Source organism: Scatophagus argus, chromosome 13 (assembly GCF_020382885.2).
Source record: "Scatophagus argus isolate fScaArg1 chromosome 13, fScaArg1.pri, whole genome shotgun sequence".
Lineage (NCBI taxonomy): Eukaryota > Metazoa > Chordata > Actinopteri > Scatophagidae > Scatophagus > Scatophagus argus.
The window spans coordinates 20,711,168-20,730,892 of NC_058505.1; the positions used below are offsets into that span (position 1 = coordinate 20,711,168).

At 39.4% G+C, this 19,725-nt stretch overlaps 1 protein-coding gene across 1 annotated transcript; it reads right to left on the minus strand.

Moving 5' to 3' along the window:
- Positions 1 to 2,921: 2,921 nt before the first annotated feature.
- On the minus strand, positions 2,922 to 16,978 carry LOC124069033 (myosin-7-like). Its single transcript, XM_046407729.1, has 39 exons — positions 16,931 to 16,978; positions 16,527 to 16,606; positions 16,133 to 16,340; positions 15,301 to 15,444; positions 14,999 to 15,155; positions 14,858 to 14,885; positions 14,645 to 14,750; positions 14,202 to 14,294; positions 14,017 to 14,080; positions 13,811 to 13,909; positions 13,582 to 13,685; positions 12,601 to 12,739; positions 12,386 to 12,504; positions 12,080 to 12,229; positions 11,827 to 11,997; positions 11,408 to 11,717; positions 11,242 to 11,321; positions 10,913 to 11,118; positions 10,705 to 10,828; positions 10,472 to 10,608; positions 10,121 to 10,376; positions 9,804 to 10,046; positions 9,541 to 9,717; positions 9,307 to 9,452; positions 9,128 to 9,218; positions 8,641 to 9,030; positions 8,332 to 8,458; positions 8,122 to 8,240; positions 7,838 to 8,034; positions 7,015 to 7,198; positions 6,622 to 6,787; positions 6,413 to 6,537; positions 5,632 to 5,940; positions 5,345 to 5,548; positions 4,952 to 5,248; positions 4,745 to 4,849; positions 4,554 to 4,649; positions 4,331 to 4,465; positions 2,922 to 3,077 (listed from the first exon to the last, which is right to left on the minus strand). The coding sequence occupies exons 3-39, from the start codon at positions 16,331 to 16,333 to the stop codon at positions 3,057 to 3,059; spliced, it is 5,820 nt and encodes a 1,939-aa protein (XP_046263685.1). The 5' UTR covers positions 16,334 to 16,340; positions 16,527 to 16,606; positions 16,931 to 16,978; the 3' UTR covers positions 2,922 to 3,056.
- Between the last annotated feature and the right edge of the window lie 2,747 nt (positions 16,979 to 19,725).

A 19,725-nucleotide genomic window follows, 5' to 3' on the forward strand; every position in this document is an offset into this window, starting at 1 on the left:
AGACAGCAGCTAGTGAAACCCAGCCCTGTTGACATGGCATTGTGTCTTTGAGGACAAAGATAACTGTGTGAAATTCCTGCTGAGAAGCTCTGCACTGATTGAGGAGAACAGCCACAGAGGCTTTCAGGAGCCTGCTTCTGCCTTCATCTGTAGCAGATGAATGGCCTCACACTGGACTCTGTCACTCATAAATATGCTGAGAGTGACATGCACCTCAGGCAGCCCATTGCATTTTAATGTTCCATTTAAATTTTGTTTGTGTGTGGAGACTTGAGGTGAGCTGCTTCGGTTCCATAGCAGGTTTTACACTTCTGATGCCTTTGATATCTGCTCCATCAACAGATGGCAGCGTTTTAGAAATCTGTTTCTCCAAAAGCACACATACATTCATCAGCTGCTCACCCTCAGTGCTGCTCGTCAAGCTTCTGGATTTATATTCCAAAACAAATTATTTAAATATTACTTACCTAACCCACAACTTAATATCACTTAATAATTTATGACTTATAAAACATAACTTATAAAACATGCGTTATATGTATACAGTATGTATAGCAACTATAACGCAGAGTCTGTCACTAGCACCAGTAATCACAGCCCCTTCAGAGGTTAAGAGATAAAAGGAGGGTCAACAACTGTTGACAAGTGCTGAGATTATTTCCATTCTGATAACTTCCCAAGCACTGTTACTGACAGCTGGCGTCAGAGTGTCAAAGGGAAGTGAGAGATTCCATGCCCCTGCTAAAGACAAAGTGAAGATAACACTGACCTTATGGCTCCCACTAATATTCATTAAAGGGAATATTATTTAAATGCTGTTCATGTCGCAACAAATAAACATTTGAATAAATAAAAACTTGGGGGGGGGGGGTTCAGATGAAGCAAAAGACATCCACTCAGTATGTCAGCGACTTGGTGTATTATCTTAGGAGTAAGAAGTCACAATGTACTGTTTAGCAGCACTTATGTCTTATTTGTGTCTCATTAAATCAGTCATACACACAGTACTGTCCAACTTTTATCTGTGGACATCGTGCTACAGTGTTTTTATGGGCTAAATGCCACCTAATGTTTTCAACTGTCTGCCCAGCACAATCCATCCCGGTTATCTGACTTGTTCTGGAACACGGTCAGGTTTGGGACTGAGTCATTCCCAGCTTTGACTTCAAACTTAAACAGAAAGGTAAACAAAACACAGTATAAGAAACTAATCTAGCTTTCTTCTAATTTTACTAATTACTTCACAGCAGTTCATGGTTTTGTTTCTTCAGCTTTACTCTGAGTTTTACTCTAAAGCACATACAAGAGCGCTAATTAAATAAAGCATATTGTATTAGCCATTAAGTTGTCAAAACAGTATGTTAGTTTTCATTTCATTTCAACTTCATATGTATATCAAATCAATACAACTGGTAGTTCCAATTTTTTATGGTTCTTTTGTTCATTTATACAGTTAAGGATGCACTTTAAAAACATGTATATATTTTATTCCAATTAAATTTGTAGTGCTGGAATAGCAAATGACTGTCTGTGTAGCAGAGAAATTTCCAGTATACAGACCTAAGTATGTCAGAACTGCATGTGTAGAACATTTTCTACAGTGACTATGAACTAGGCGTGTGAATGTGTTAGACTGTTCGGTGATTTTTTGCATCAAAATTACATGACACTATCAAATATAATTGCTTTTAACTGCCGAGATAAAACAATAAGCATCATATGCTGCGATAAAGGTGGTCTAATTATAGAGGCAGTGAATTGTTCCATCTTTGGTCAGTCCTCTTGCTCATTCAAGCATCGACTCAGATATCGTGTTAATCATGCTGATAATCCTCAACACATATTGTGTTCTATGCGGTGCAGAGGTGTGACCAGAGGGATGAATGTGCTTTCATTAGCTAATAGATACCTGCTTGTCTACTCAGGGAGTAAAGGAGGACATGACATGTAATAAGAGACGAGACAGGACTCCCTGAATTTCACACAAAGGGAGTCTGGGGCCTCCCTCCCCGCCCTCCTTCTACCCTAAATCATTATTTAGTCTCTAGCAGCAGTAACAATGACTTAGACCTGAGTCCATCACCAAGACAGAGCTCTAGACAGGCAGGTAAGGATACACGCTTAGTTCAGTTCAGAAATGAGCTTGTTGTGATTTGCAGTGCTGATAATTGTGATACTGTTAGAATACACAAAGGGGTTTCATAAATAATCAACTCATCTTAATATGCCTAATTATATGTAAATGCAGGACAAACATCCTAATCATCATAACCGGTTGATTTTCTGTTCATTTATTTCAGTATGAACTAGATACTTGATTAATGATTCTTTGGAGGAACAGTCAGACTTGAACAGGGATTTACTGAGCAGCTGCAAGAGATTATGTATGGTATTATGGTAGGGCTGGGTATGAACATTGGTTTATTGTTGACCATGAGACCCAGGCTCTTGGGCTTTCTTTAAGTCTATTTTAAGAACTAGAGATTTGTTTTATCTCCATGTATTTTAGGAGTCACTTCACCTAAACTTTCCAGTTTTAGACCCTCTGTTGCCACACTTTATTGGTCCACAGAGTTGTACTGCTTAGGTCTAACTGTGCTCTTCCTGATTCCTCTTCCCTACACCGATGCCTGGCTGTCATTTTAATGCACCTCAAAACAAGTCTCACTCCACTCATCCTAATGGAAAAGGGAGATAACATTGACAGCCACTTACTTAGTTTAGATACCCAAGATTTAATATTATGTATGTATACATATGTGTATTTATGTATTTCACAACATATTGTAATATCTATAAGTCAGAATATAAGTACTATAACTTCTTTGTTTCTCCTGACCAGTACATATAATATTCTAAAACTACATTAAATATCATATTTTCTGTGCAATGTTACATGAATCCACTCATTTCTAAACAAAGAAAAATAACAGAGGAATACAAAATTGTGCAATAGCTCAATCAGATTTTATTAAGCACTACAGGTTGTGAATAGTGATAGTTGAGGGGATCTAGGGTACACGGCAGGCAAAAGGATTTCTGCAGGTTCCAAAGCTTCACTCCTCATCAAACCCTTTCTGTTGCAGCCAGGGAAGTTGGAAAGAAAGAAAAAGAGAAACAGCTTTAAGTCCTCAGATTAGTATGGCTTTAGTGCCAAAAGCAATGCATTTATTAGCAAACTAATATAAACTGAAGTACTGCTTGACCGTACCCATACCTAACTAAAATGGAATGAATTTCTCTCTCTCGCTCTCTCTCTCTCTCTCTCTCTGCCTGTCCTTCCATTTTCATCACAGCCATTCAGCCAATCAACTTTACACTTGGTTAGCGTACCACTGAGGACCCAAGGAATCCTGTGTCCATTGTGGAATAATTTGGATGAGACAGCTGGAAAACATCACCCTGCACAGTGGGACAGACCCCACAGTTCTAGATGTATATGTGCATCAGTTCAAACAACAGCCAGTGACTTCAATATATCCAGAGGTATTAGCCAAATTGAGTTTCAATTTTAATGTTGAATGGCTATTTTAATTTTGATATTTAATGTGACAATTCTACACAGTGGTTAACTTATGTTATTATTATTATGTTATTATATTATTATTAAGCTAACATTAGCTAGTTAGCTTCAGGGTAGCTGGCTGGTTTCAGCATGAATTCACGAATTTTCTCATATTAATGACATAGCAGACAAGGGTTCATTCATTCACTGCTATGTCTGGATGAAAAACAGTTACATTTCATTTTCCTCCACCATCTCTTGCAATAACCAATGTTTTTAATCACATATTTTGTCAATTTTAATACAAAAAATACTTTTTATATATAAAATTTATATATAATATAATAATACTTTTCAAGTGTGTAGTGTGTCTTTAGCAGTTCAATCAATTAAATGTTATTTAACAAAGAAGCATAACTAACAATAATGATTATTACTAATAATTTAGATGTGTCTCATGTTTTGAGAACACCTTATTAACTGTCTAAAATAAATAAATCTGGTGATTTATTGTTTATTACTGTGCTGTTAATAAAGTTTCTAAAAGGAAAAAAAAAATAACTGCTGGCACACGATTGGTCTGGAACTGCTGCAAACTAGAACTGCAGGGGCTCTCTGAAGGCAGGTTGATGATATTGAGAAAACTGCAAGCAGCAATACTAGAGGCCAAGCGATCAACCAAACAGACATGTTTTGAATCTGCACTGTGCTGCTTTATGATATTACTTGAAGAGCAGAGCAGCATACAGGTTAAATGCAGACAACAGAGGCCAGCATGTGTTAAGTCAGATGCTGTGCACCTACTACAGGGTGCATGCTTCACACCTTGGGGCCAGCGTCACGGCTCTTGATGCGCAGCTTGTTGACCTGACTTTCGGCAATATCAGCTCGTTCTTCAGCCTCATCCAGCTCATGCTGCAGCTTGCGGAACTTGCCGAGATGAACATTAGCCTGCTCCTCCTGTTTAGGTCAAATAAAAAGAAATTAAGTGAAATGGTGACAGGGGAAGAAGGTGGGAAGACCTCACTTTGTACATTACCACACTTACAGCTTCTTCAGCAGCTCTCTTGTAGGCTTTCACTTTCAGCTGCAGCTTATCTACCAGATCTTGAAGTCGGGCAATATTTTTGCGGTCCTCCTCAGTCTGTTGAAATGCGAGACAAGGTTACAAACTTAATTTCCTTAAAAAGAACTTTTACCCTACATGCAGATTAATGGAGCTAGCCACATTCCACAAACCTGATAGGTAAGTTCCTTGATTCGGCGCTCATATTTACGCACACCTTTCACAGCTTCACTGCTTTTCTTTTGCTCCATTTCCACTTCATTTTCCAGCTCCCTCACCTGGTCAGGAACAGTCATTTTTTGAGAATTTTCCAAATAACTTACTCAACATTTTTGCTGACCAAAATTAGCAAAAATCACAAATGAAAAAGAAACACTCACCCTGGCCTCGAGCTTCTGCACCTGCTTCTTGCCTCCCTTCATGGCGATCTGTTCAGCTTCATCCAGACGGTGCTGAAGGTCTTTGATGGTTTGCTCCATGTTCTTCTTCATACGCTCCAGGTGAGCGCTGGTGTCCTGTTCTTTCTTCAGCTCCTCTGCCATCATGGCAGCATCAGTAATGGCCTTCTTGGCCTTTTCCTCTGCATTTCTGCACTCCTGCACTGCTTCCTCCACTTCAGTCTGAAGCTGGGCTGTATCAGCTTCCAGCTTCTTCTTGTGATTTATCAGGCTGGTGTTCTTTTATTAAACAAGTAAGGCAATTACATTACACGATATACCATAGAGCAACATTTTAAAAATTAAAACAAATTCTAAATCTAGTATCTGCCATACCTGTGAGTGCAGTAGCTGCACCCTCTCACTAACATCCAACAACTCTTGCTCAGCAAGTTTGCGACTTCTCTCAGTTTGGTCTAAAGCAGACCTGAGCTCCTCCACTTCAGCCTGAAGCAGGTTGTTGCGCCTCTCAACAATGGCAATGTTTTCTTTCAAATCATCATTGGCTCGCATAGAGTCATCAAGCTGGAGCTGGGCATCCTGGAAAATTTGAAACACATCCGGTTACAAAGATACCAGAGTAATGACACTTGCAAAAATACAAGATTAGTCTCAGTTTTTACCTTCAAATGAGCATGAACAGATTTAAGTTGTTTCTGGGCCTCAGCTGCCTGCCTGTTGGCCTGGCTTAGCTGGATCTCCATCTCATTAAGGTCTCCCTCCATCTTCTTCTTCAAACGAAGGGCCTCATTCCTGCTGCGAGTCTCAGCCTCAAGAGAGCTCTGCAGGGTGTCAACTGTCCTCTGCAAGTTTCTCTTGCTCTGCTCCATCTCCTCATCTTTCTCAGCTAGTTTACGCTCCATTTCTGCCTTAACCTGGGTGAACTCAAGCTGGGCTCTCAGAATCTTGCCCTCCTCATGCTCAAGGGAACCCTAAGATAGACACCAAGAGTTTGTCAAATCATATATAGCACTGTGCAAAAGTTCTAGGCAGGCATGAAAACGATGCTATAAACTAAGAAAGCTTTCAAAAATTGAAATGTTAATAGTTTATTTTCATTAATTAACAAAATGCATTGAATGAACAGAAGAGAAATCTAAAACCAAATCAATATTTGGTGTGACCACCCGTTGCCTTCAAAATATCTTCTTCTTCTAGGTACATTTGCACTAAGTCAGGGATTTTGTAGGATTACAGTCAGGTGTATGATTTCTTTTGTTCATTCACTTTGCATTTTGTAAATTGAAAAAAAGAAACAATTATTTTTGACAGCATTCTTAGTTTATAGATTTTTTTCACACCTGCCTACAACTTTTACACAGTATATTTCCATTTATTTTCCAAATCATAGCTTAACATTTGAAACTGATGTGAGAAAATGAGGATTTAAAGTTTTTGGTTTACCTCTGCTTCCTCAAGGGCAGATTGAATTTCACTCTTTTCCTGCTCCAGCTGCTTACGGACTTTCTCCAACTCATGAACGGTTTTTCCTCCCTCGCCAAGTTGCTCAGTGAGGTCAGAAATCTCCTCTGTGTATGAAAGTAGTTGTGTTTAATAGGCTTTTTGACACCTGTAATTTGTTTCTATTGTCTGCTAAGACACTGATATAATACCCTGAAGGTTCTTGTTTTCTCGCTTTAGGGTCTCCAAATGATCGAGCGATTCTTCATAGGAGTTCTTCAGTTTGAAGAGCTCAGTACTCAAAGACCTGGCTTCCTTCTGAGAGCTCTCCAACTCACACTGGGACTCCTCATATTTCTGTTTCCACTCAGACAGGACCTAGACATTGACATATAGAATGATTTAGATTTTAAATCACTACATCATTTGCAGAGACTGTATTTGCCCTCTGAAAACACTTTGAAATCCCAGTTTGTCCATAAAAATGCACATCAAATTATATACTATTTTTAGCCACATGATGCCAAGTAGGTAGATATGAATCAATTGGATTTGATTACGTTTTAAGCATTTAGGGTTTTGATGATTAGAAAATACTGATATACTTTGTCAAAGTTCCTTTGCTTCTTGTCCAGAGCAGCAGCAGCAGCATTAGACCTCTCCACATCCACCATGAGATCTTCAATCTCATTCTGCAGTCTGTGTTTGGTCTTCTCCAAAGAGGAACATTTAGCATTCACTGCTTCAACAGCCTCCTCAGCTTCCTGCAGACGCTGAGCCAGCTTCTTTCTGTATATGCAAAACAAGTCTTATCCAGTGGTACTTAAGTGTTGTTATTATTATTTGGGCATTTCATGCTTTTATCCAAGTACAGGAAATTAAAGTCATAGAGATGAGAAATAATATGTACTGTATATAAAACAACATATATCATGGCAAGTTGCCTAAAGCTTTTTCAGATAAATATTAGAAATATTTCTATAAATCAGATCAAATTCCTAGCTCCCTGGAACTGCCAGTGTGGCTAACTGCAAAGGGATTTACATTCAGATCAACTTGGCAGCTGCCATCCCTGCATAAGGCTAACTTGCTGTGGTTATAATAATATAATAATAATAAAATGAAGGGGGAAAGACATAGATGGAGGCAGAGACAGAAAAGCATCAGGACCAACTTAGAAAACAATGTACATCAGGAAACTGGTAGCACTCTTGCGATAGCTCCTCTATTTGTTACAGAAGCTGCCTCTTGTTGTTATTTAGTTCAGTCTGTCCCTCCCTTTCCTTTCCATAAAAGTCTTCTATACCTGCAGCCTGCTTTTAACCTGGTTGCCTTGTAGATCCCGATGCAGTTAATCCAAATGGCCAAGTGTTTTCTTGAAGTCTTTATCATATTTTAAATTCATGTTCTTGTATGTACTGAACTCACTTGGCCTCCTCCAGTTCCTCGGTTCTCTGGATGGCATCAGTTTCGTACTTAGTTCTCCACTGAGCCACCTCAGAGTTGGCCTTGGACATGCCACGCTGCAGTTCAGCCTTGGCCTCCTGCTCCTCCTCATACTGCTCTCTGAGCAGGTCACAGTCATGACGAGCAGACTGCACTGCATGGGCTAATGCATTCTTGGCCTGAATTATTATTGATAATATAGGTATTACTCTTGGACATGCAATTATTTTTGAGGTGTCAAGATAAATTAATACATGTTGTCAAACCTTTATTTCCTCCTCTAGTTGTCTTTTTAGATCTTCAAGTTGTTGATTGTAGGAATTCTTTCCTCTGGTCAGCTGAGAAATAAGTGACTCTTTCTCCTCTGCCTGTCTTGAAAGCTCATCTACAGAGAAAATATAAGGTTATGTTTAAGAATTGCATTGTTCTACATTGAAGAAGATTATTATTTCAAGTGAAAGTAGTATAATGCTGACCATTCTCAGCTTGAAGCTTAGCTTTCTGGGTGGTGAAGTCATGGAGGGATCTTTGAAATTCATCGCATTTGTTCCTGTATTCATTCATTTGATCCTCCAAAGTTCTGCAGGTCTTCTCCAAGTTGGTCTTCAAAAAATATACCATAGATCACAGGCATAATTTACTGTTCTAATATTTTGGGTAATATTCAAATATTTAAAGCAAATGGACCAAGCACAGTATGTCCCTCCCTCTCTAGACATTTAGTTAGTTTGTCTCACAAACCAAACCAAATAATAATAAGTTTAAGTTTCTGCATGCATGCATACCTTGGTCTTCACTACTTGTTCCATACTGGAGACCACATCATCCAGCTCCAGTCTGAGCTCACTCTTCTCCTTCTCCAGTTTCTGCTTGACTCTCTGTAGGTTGTCAATCTGCTCTCCCAGGTCAGCAACACTGTCAGCTTGTTTCTTCCTGAGTGTGGCAGCAGTGGCCTCATGCTGCAGAGTGGCCTCTTCGAGGTCCCTGCGAAGTTTCAGGAACTCAGCCTCCCTCTTCTTGTTCATCTCAATCTGGGCAGCTGTTGCTCCACCAGCCTCCTCCAGCCTCTCACTGATCTCCTCCAGCTCTCTGGCCAAGTCACATCTCTGCTTCTCCACCTTGGCTCGAGCAGCTCGCTCTGCTTCAAGCTCTTCCTCCAGCTCTTCTACACGAGCCTAGTTTTTGGAACATGTTTAAATGCGTTAATACTTTGGGAAAATGTGTACTTTACAATGTTAACAATTAAGACTAGTGACTAGTGAAAATTTTTACCTGCAATTCCTTCAGCTTCTTCTGGAGTTGAACAATTATGGCCTGTTCATCTTCAATTTTGCCGTTCAGCTGGCTGATCTCAAAGTCTTTCCTGCAGCATTTTTGTTTAATCAGTATTGCTTAATTAAAATGGTTTATGTATTAAATGACCATACTGAATGAACAATATCATCATGTACTTTTTCAGACGTTCCTCCAGCTGTTGCTTGTCATTTTCTAAATCCATTACAGTCTCCTGGGTCAACTTTAAGTCTCCCTCCAGTTTTCTCTTTGCTCTCTCAAGATCCATTCGAACCTTCTTCTCTTGCTCCAGAGATCCTTCAAGCTTAATGCAAATACATATGGTTACCAAATAGGTGAAATGTTTACTTATAATATCATCTAAGTAATGTAATTTTGATATGGATTCTTACATCATCCACTTGCTGCTCCAGCTTAGCCTTGGCTTTGGTCAGAGTGTTGACTTTGTCTTCTTCACTCTGAAGATCATCCAGTGTTTGCTGATGAGCTTCCTGTAAGGCTTTCTTTTCCTTCGTCAACTTGGCGATGATTTCATCAAGAGCAGCCATCTCCTCAGTCAGGTTCTTCACCTATGAACCATGAAAATATGAATTACTGGATGTATCATTAAGTTGCCGGTCTTTGTTCATCCAGATACTTCAGTTAGATGTCATACCTTGTTCTCAGTGGCATGCTTCTCTTTCTCCACTTTAGCCAGAGTTAATTCTAAGTCATCAATGTCTTTCTTCAGCTCAGAACACTCATCCTCCAGCTTCCTCTTTTTAGCTGTTAGTTCAGCATTCATCTCCTCCTCGTCCTCCAGCCTTTCTGTGAGCTCTTTGGCTTTTGCTTCCAATTGGATTTTGCTCTTGATTAGCCCCTCACATCTTTCCTCTGCATCACAGAGATTATCTTGTTCCTGCCAAACATTTAATGTCATTAGCACAAATCAAGACATACTGTACTTGTAGGAAAGTATAGTGCCATTCTCACCGCTTGAACTTGGAGCTGCAGGTCATTCTTCTCTTGGAGAAGAGTGACCATTTTCTCCTCTAGCTCTTTTCTACGAGCTTCAGATTTTGCGTAAGCCTCTTTCAGCTTCAGGAATTCTTCCTTCATGTTTGCCATCTCTTTTTCTGCCTCAGCAGACCTCAACAGAGGTTTGATCTTGAAGAACAGCTTCATCCAGGGCCAATTCTTGACTCCCATGAATGAACGGACATTCCATTGGATCACTAATAGCGCATCTCTAAAATGATTTTGATATGAAATTGGTTTTCTTAAATATACAAATCACAAACCAATGATCTTTAGTGATCAGTATCCGCTGGACACCAAAAATACCTGCGTTCCACCATCTTCTGATACTCAATACGAGACAAAAGACCACGGGATCTGGCTTGAATAGCAGTGATGATTTTGGAGAGACGCTCATCTCTCATCTCTTCAAGTAGACCCAGCAATCCAGCCTTGAAGAACACCTAGCAACATCAATGTGCATTTTACATTTTTGCCATCTTTTTCATCTCCTAGTATGTTTGATTTCTCCCAAAATCAGAACAGACTTCAGATGATACCTTGGTGTGTCCAAACTTGTACTGGTTGTGGTCAATATCCAGAGACCCAAGAAGCTTCTCAGCTCCCTTCCTGCTGTCGATGAACTGACCCTCAGGGATGGCGGCAGGATTCAGGATACGATATCTGGAAATGAAAAAAAGAAATAATGTCTCAAAGAATGATATTTAATTCCTATCTTGAAATATGTCGTTTGAAATCAAATAATACCTCTGTTTGAAATCTCCATAGAGGATCCTGTTGGGGAAGCCCTTTCTGCAGATCCTAATACCTTCCAGCACACCGTTACAGCGCAGCTGATGCATCACCAGAGGATTCTCCATGGCCCCAGGAGTCTTGGTCTCATTGGGGATGATGCAGCGTACAAAGTGAGGGTGAGTGGACCTCAAGTTGGTCATCAGCTTGTTCAGGTTCTCCTGTTAATATGGTGAAATGTACTGTTATGACCCTGACCCTGTAACTATACATTTCTAAATACTGGCTGTTCAGTATCACGTGAAATACCAAATTTAAGAATAAGATGCAAAAATATATAATACCCTATGAAGAGCAGAAACAGTCTGAAATGATGATCCCTTCTTCTTCTTCTCTTTTTTGCCTTCGGTACCTTCGGCCATAGCTGTTTAGAAAAAATATGTAACCTTAGAGTTTGACAAAAAAACAAAACTGTAATCTAAAACCAAAAAGATATTGATGCCATGGTACCCGAATCAGCTCCAGCATAATTTGCAAAGAGGAAAGCCAACAGTTTGAGAGTAGACTTCTGGTACAGTGCAACAACAGTCTCATTCAGAGGATCCTTGTTCTTCACCAGCCAGTTGTTGATATTATAGTCGACAGTTCCAGCATAGTGAACCAGGGCAAAATGGGCCTCTGGTTTCCCTTTGACAATCCTGGGTTTCTGGAAATTGGCAGATTTTCCCAGATGGTTGTCATAGAGCTTAGCTTTAAAGGTAGAATCAGAGGCTTTGGGAAACATGCACTCCTCTTCAAGGATGGACATGATGCCCATGGGCTGGGTAGACAAAAATATGATTGGTTTGGAGAAAAAAAAAATCACATTTCAATCATTTTCAGTTTTCTCTCAGTGTTTATGTATGGCTGAACATATTATAGTCTCTCACCTTTTCGATCAGATCAATACAGGCCTGCAAGTCCATACCAAAGTCAATGAAAGTCCATTCAATGCCTTCCTTCTTATACTCCTCCTGTTCCAGCACAAACATGTGGTGGTTGAAAAACTGTTGCAGTTTTTCATTGGTGAAGTTGATGCACAGCTGCTCAAAGGTGTTGAACTGCAAAGAGAAAAAATGTCAAATTATCCATCATTTTCATGTTCAAAGAGCTTGTTTATGGTCTGCTAATAAGATCGCTTACATCAAAGATCTCAAATCCAGCAATGTCCAGTACACCAATGAAATACTGGCGAGGTTGCCTAGTCTCCAGTGACTGGTTGATTCTCATTACCATCCACAGGAACATCTTTTCATAAACAGCCTTGGATAGAGCTCCAACAGCATAATTCACCTGCGGAACAGGCATTATACTTTATACCAAGCATAATAAAAAATGAACTTTTGGTGCGTTTGTTCATGCAATCTGTCAGCAGAAAACATAATGGGTTCACATGTTGGCTATAGAACCTTTGTGTAGATATATAAGTTGCCATTTTTTGTTTCTCACCTGAGCAACATTCTGTCCCTTGGTGACCCACTCATTTCCTACTTTGACTCTGGGGTGACAGAGACCTTTGATGAGGTCAGCAGAGTTCAGGCCCATCAGATACGCTGCTTTGTCAGCATCTAAAGAAGGAAAATGAATGCTGTGAACCTGCCGACTTTAGTCAGTTTCTCTCCTTATTGGCTCTGAACCAACTTGATAAACAGAGCTTCTCTTACCTTCAGTGCCATCAGCCTCTGCCTGCTCCTCTCGCTGCTTCTGCTTAAATTTCATGTTGCCATAGTGCATGATGGCACCAGTCAGCTTGTACACAGAGTTCTTTTCCTCTTGAGTAAAGCCCAACACATCAAAGGCGCTCTGTGGAGGAGCACATGATAACTTTATGGACATTCAGACATCAAGGGTTAGAAGAAAAGCAATATTTATCAGTCTTGGCAGTTTATGCAATAATATATGCAATATACCATTGCTGTATTCAGTAACAATGGTGCCTAATGCAATGGAGTATGTAGTGTTGTATATTGTTGTATTCAACAATACATACTAGAAAAAAGTCTTTTGTAATTGAAATTGAACAATTTCCTCATGTGTAGTTCAGCTGCAACATTGGAATATAACAGTAGAGCAGAATATATATAGTTTTCATGCTCAATGCAACACACATAGAATTTTATGAGAGCAACTTGTATCTGCATGAGTACACGTATGGCTGCTTTCTGACACAGCAATCTCAATAGTTTGAATAGAGTCGTTGGCATAGCGGGGGTGCCAACTGCAGATGGCTCCAGCAAAACTACACAAGGCCATTGCTAATTTTTACTGCAAATGCATGCAAGCAAACATTTCCGGGTAGATTACTCCGTAACCCAAATGCCGTAATTCTACTGTTTACCTTGCTATCATTATAACCACAGAGGAATAGTTACTGCTGTGATAACATTCCAGAATTTTAAAATCCTGTATTATAAACTGATTTTCATTGATTTGTCAACAAAACTCTTTAATTTGTTACTCCAACTGGACTTCCTGGACGGTATTTTATCATCTCACTGGTACCATAAACAACAAAGCCCCATCAGCACTTTCAACACAGGTGTTTTCAGTCTGAATCCTGTAAAACCTATTTAGTCATTATGATTAGAGTTTAATGTACAATTGTCAAAAAAACAAAAAAAAAAGTGAGCGAGTTAGAGCCTGACATCTGTTGCCATCAGTTCATCTGCATCATCAATGGAGGCCACTTGGGTTTCCCCCTGAGAGATGAAGGCGTAGTCATAGGGGTTATTTGTGATCAGCAGCATCTCTGGAGGACACAGAGACAGGTTGAGACAAGGTAAAGGTGAGACAGATGGACACAAAACTGCAGTTTTTTTGTTTTATGTGAGGGCCAACCACACAGAAAGAGTCGGGCCACAGTCATGTACTAACCCAGGATTTCAGGCTTCTTGTTGGACAGAATTTGGTAGAAAATGTGATAATCTCTCTCAGCCTTGAGCTGGAAGATCACACGAGACTTCTCCAGAAGGTCTGACAAGTGACAAAGACAACAGTGAAATTGCACCTATGTGTAAAATCAACTATATTACTACATTAAAAAATATTTACATTTACATTATTAGTGGATTTGCTCTTACATGTTTCAATATCAGCAGAGGCTAACTTTCCCCTGGTATCAAAATGAATTCGGATGAATTTACCCTGAAAGGATAAAGTTTGCATTCATGAAGAAACCTTAATATCTGCTACTGCTACTAATTGTGTTTTCATGGAAACTGATGACGTTGTTTATAATTCAGTCACTCAAAACTTAGACACTCACGAATCTGGAAGAGTTGTCATTCCTGATGGTCTTCGCATTACCAAAAGCCTCCAGAGCAGGGTTAGCCTGAATGATTTGATCCTCCAGGGTACCCTAGCAAAGAGGAGTGTAATGTGTGTGCTCAGTTTTTAATTAATGCTTAAAGCTACACAAAGAGCCTTTAGCAGCCTCTGGTAGCATCCATTGATATTTCTTTTAAATTTTAAAGAACTTTGTCAATACAAAAAATGTAATACAGTAGCTGTTTAAAGTGGAAATCATTAAAGCAGTTAAGCCACTTTGGTTAATCTGATATTTTTAAGTGTGAGTCGTGACAATGTCTTGGCACTGTCAGGTTACACCAGGGAATTAACTGGGTAAGTTAAAGTGGGTCAGAGATGTTGGTTTAAACCTTTCCAAAATTCCTCCAGCAACTCATATATTTGGCACAGTTTATTACTTGCCTTGTCTTTGGCATTGGGGTCCTTCTTTATGCCTCCAGCTGCAATACTTGCAAAGTACTGGATGACTCGCTTTGTGTTTACAGTCTTTCCTGCGCCAGATTCTCCACTGCGGTTGCACAATTTATGATCAGTATTTACAATGTCATAATGTAGAGTAATATTTTATTTCAGAGCCTGTATTGTCATGCTTTTCAAGCGTAAGGTGTTACATACGTGATCAGAATTGACTGGTTTTCACGGTCTACAAGTACAAGTTTGCGGACAGTTTTGTCAGTATCAAGATTCAGCATTATTACACTTAATACATGTTAAAAACAGTTACACCCAAAAAATATCTGTCTTATTGGCTTTTACCTGCCAACATGTACTGGTAACCATTGTCAGAGATGGAGAAGATGTGAGGAGGAGCTTCACTCCTCTTCTTTCCTCTGTAAGCAACAACCACTTCCTGGTTGTAGACTGGCAGCCACTTGTAGGGGTTGACAGTCACACAGAACAGCCCAGAGTAGGTCTGCCATAGTAAGAGAAGGGTTCCATATAATAAGAGGATAATATCATGTGTTACTTAAATCTAAGTATGTTACTTTTTAACCAGTGCTTTATCAGTGGTTAAGGTAAGATTTTATGTTAAGGTTTTTTTTATTATTTTGTCTTACATAAATCATCCATGCTGCATAACGCTCTTTGAGGTTAAACAGCACAGCAGGCTCATGGAGGAAGGTCAACATGGCCATGTCCTCAATCTTGTCAAACTTTGGAGGGTTCTGTTGCAGAATCTGGGAATCTTTGACAGTCACAGTCTGTGGAAGATGGATGGAGTTTTGGTTAATATGAAATGGTCACATAAATTGCACTAGGAAATGTTATTTTTAAGAGTGAGGAAAAACATTCAGACAATTTCTGTTGGTGTTCATGTGCTACCCTATTATCATCAACACTGCTTGTGTAACACTACAAAGCATGCCACCCATTGTTATTGCCAGATGGCAGCAATGCCTCGTTTCATCACTCAGCTGCTCAGTGTAGTGACTGGAAGCACTTTAACTGCAGTAGTAGTCGGGCTCCAATTTGTACTTGCATTTACACCCACTCAAGGATAGATGTTTCAAATCCCACATACGTACATTTACGCTCAGATTAGCACTTGCTCCCAAGGACTCCCACATAGATTCATACTCACATCTAATGTACTTCCTGTGTTGCTTTAACTGGCCCAGTCAGTCAAAAGGACTAAATGGATTCAGTTATTTCTCTGGGATGCATTTTTTTCAAGTGCACTGAAGAATGTTTTGACATGCCAGGTAGATTAAGGCAAAACGTTTTCTGAGAGTGACACAATTTCTTTCACTGAGTTTATAAATTCTGTCCACAAACAGTTGACATGTGAAGCTAAGGTTTTAGGATCATAGTAATTCTATGATTCAAGCACACTATGTGTGTTGTTAATAGTATAAACTAGATGTCTGATAGTGAAATGTAACTACAGACCTTCCCACGTTCCGTGTCTACAGTGACCTTGTCTCCATCTCGACTGGTGATGGTTGCCTTCACAAACTCTTCCGCTTGATCTGGGACAAAGCATTCCTTCTTTATGTCGAAGGGACGCGTGGATGCCTCCATACGCTCCTTGTCCGACTTCCTCAGGAACGGGGCAGCCGCCCCAAACACAGCCATCTCTGCATCCCCCATGTCTGCACTAATGCATATACAGATAATGGTGATGGACATTATTTGTGTTGTGATAGTTTTCAACTGTTACTTTCAAGGAAATTTTATTGTTGTTTGATTTTTACTATGTACAAATCCAACTTTGTCTTCTACTTATTAAATTAATCTTTAATTCTATGGTATGAATTGGGATAATTAGAAAAGGAGAATTTACCAGTGGGTTCAACTCAGATGACAGGTGAGCTCAGACTTCAGAGTATAACTCAGTAATCCACTTGTAGTATGCAGAGAAAACTATAAAAGCATACTTTCAGGTTATTGTTAAAAGTCTGATATACAGTAGCTTATTCACATCAACATTTGTGGAAATAACAGGTGTCTAGTTTTTCTTGCTAGTATTTTGAATAATTTGTTTCACACAGTTAGTTCAAATGTTCCATTCTCTCTGACAAAGATACTTTAATTTGTTATCGCACACACCTTGACAAGTATGTACAGGATGTCCCCCTTGTGTTAGTTATTTTTCAAATGTTTAAAAACAAATGTGATCGTTAGTTTAGGCAATGGAAATATACAATATGAAAAACAGCAAGAATAGGATCAGTTGTGCAGACTTACAGAGTCCAGGTGAAGAGGAAGCAGCTGCTAGACCTGCAGGGAAGGCAGGGATCAAATATATAACCCCAGATAACCCTGCCTTACAAGGCCAAGGGCACCACCCTGACCTGCTAACTAAAACACACACACACACACACACACAACAGGTACACTACTCACACACACACACACACACATACCACATTATCCTCCCTCTCACGCGCACACACACACACAAACACACACACATTTTGGTAACCGCCATCACTTATGACAGGGCTCTCGATGACTCTCATGATGTCTGGCTGCCCTCTCTGCTCACATCCAAATGATGTGATTTTTCGGGAGCAGGGCCAGGAACTTTCTCCAGCATAACTCATGTGTGACTCACCCAAGCATAGCCTCTCTATCTCTAATTCTACCGCACTTTTTAAATTCTTTTTTCCTAGTGAAGACTGGTTGTGGATAGAAACCAGATTCTATTTATTGCCCGTGAGGAGGAGCAAAGAGGGGCAGAGTGTAACAAGAAAGGTATGAATTGCTACCTAGGTCAAAAATAAAATTACCTGACCCTTAGTTTATATCAATTCTGCGTGTCATTTTCAGTGTACCCATTGATTTGACAGCTGCACACTAATACCACATTATGTGGCTTGTGCGCTACTTTGACCAGTGGAGTCTGGGTAAGACAACCTATCTTGCTTGGAAAAAAAGACTTACAAAAAAAAAACCAAACATTTTCTACAGTATAATATAGTCGGCATATCTTCACAAAAGAGTAAACTAATTTGACTGTCCATAAAGTACAATAACAAATGCAACAATCTAGGATTTGTGCAAAACCCCTTTTTTAATATTTCAACTTTTTGGGAGCTTTGCGCTTTCAGCTCGTCCTGAGTCACTCCATCAGTTGTGTGTGGAACCTTCATAGCTATGCACAGACAACATCTTTACCAAATATGCAGCCTTTCTCAAAGCAGAGATTCAACACCACAATTCTTGCTAAGACCACAAAGCTCATGACCCTGCCACCCTTTGGAGAAACCTCACTGAGGCCCTGGAACCCAGAGTGAGTCCAGAAACCTTGCTGAAAGGCGACAGTACTGCCCAACCTGTTCTTCAGCTTAAACCTGCCCATGCAGTGGCCACACTGACTGAAAAGAATGAGATCTCAAAATTATCCTCCTTTTCTTGGTGGGAAATGCCAGGTAGCTAGAAGAAATAGTTATACATGTCATGGGTTCATGGGTGTCAAAGTGAATCCAGACTGACAGAATTAGAGGAGCGTACTCTTATACTAATGTATTAATTGATTTATACTTGATGTATATGTAGGCTGAGTTTGGTAAGTCAAACTGTGTTGCTTAAATATTTCTATTTACTATAATGGTAAAATTAATAACATAAATAATTCATGACAAATATCTGCACAACACTGTAAGATGCTGTCCTTGGTGAAATAACTACATCTGTTGCGTCTCATTGCACAGTTTTTTTTTTTTTTTTTTCTATTTAAAGGCCTTGCCAGCTGCATTCACTCTGTGTATGCTGTTACCGCGAAAGTCTCCCCACCCTAACCTTCAGCTGCTTCAGTCATGGTCTGTTTGGAAGCACCCTGGCACTGGGGGCTTATTTACAAAGTCTTTACATTGCTGTGCATTCCATGATACTATTACATATAGGCAACACCATACTTGCTTTCTTGTGCTAATTGACTTTCAGGTCGTTCTCCCTGAATAATAGCAGTGATAAGTGGTTGGGTGATACCTGTAAATTAACACTTGTCTCATTACAACATGCTTGGCACGGCCAGGCTTTAGGTCAAATGTATATACTAAAGGCTACAGGTGGTTGGCGTAGAGTCAGCAACCACAAATGACCACCTGTATGTAACCCTAAGGGTCAATGAAATACAGCATTCATATGTGGACAAAGAAATTAATAAGTGATACAAATTTTAAATCTTCTACAACCAGTCACAATTACATCAACTGCTGAACAACAGTTATTTCAAACATTAACAGTGTTAACTACTTTTAAGTTGGCTACAGCATGTATCACCATTATGGTTATACTGCAAAATGCTACTGTATCTGCTAACATCAGTTTTGGTACTGATGATAGTATGATATTAAAAATCAAATACTGATTTTAACAATACACATATGATAATGTTGTGTTTATCTTATTTATTTATTTGTTTGGATCAGTTTATGTGATTTCTCAAGTTTAATTCTTTTTGCACAGTTCTGGTAACAGAGTCTGTTGGAGGGGGGAGTCATCTCCCAAATTCATATTCGAGTGAAATTTTTAGCCAAAAAGAGACAAACAATTAACAAAGTTAAAGGTTAATTTAACTCGTCACATTATTAATTTTTTTTTACAATGCCAGTGCATCCAACTGCTGCAGTGTAGGTTGAACGTGGAAAACCTCCGAGCAAACTGTTGGTATGTATGTTGGCATTAGCTCAGAAAGTGACGTGCAAGCAGAGGTAATACCTCAGGGGATTTGCTTTGTGGTGGAGGAGGACATGATGCCTATAATACATGGTGGATAGTGAGGGATTTCTATCAACTATCAACCTACATAACTAACAGAGAGATGTGACCTCAGTTCAATACAACAATACAAAGCGTGTATCATTTATTTATATTTATTTTTATGTTTATTTTATATCTAGATTATATTTTTATATTGAGCATGGTTCTTGAGTCAATAAAGAATCTTATCTTATTTTATGTTATCTTATCTCATCTTACAATATCTAAAAGGTGCTGAAACAAAAATGGACGCATACTATCCAAGGCAGCAATAT

Bases quoted from the DNA above. Each gene is read 5' to 3' on its own strand.
- LOC124069033 (XM_046407729.1), bottom strand. From the start codon at position 16,333: ATGGGGGATGCAGAGATGGCTGTGTTTGGGGCGGCTGCCCCGTTCCTG. The intron at 11,718-11,826 runs GTGAGAGACTAT...TTGTCTACCCAG, and splicing joins GTATTGATCTGATCGAAAAG to CCCATGGGCATCATGTCCAT. The intron at 5,941-6,412 runs GTAAACCAAAAA...TGTCTATCTTAG, and splicing joins CTGCCCTTGAGGAAGCAGAG to GGTTCCCTTGAGCATGAGGA.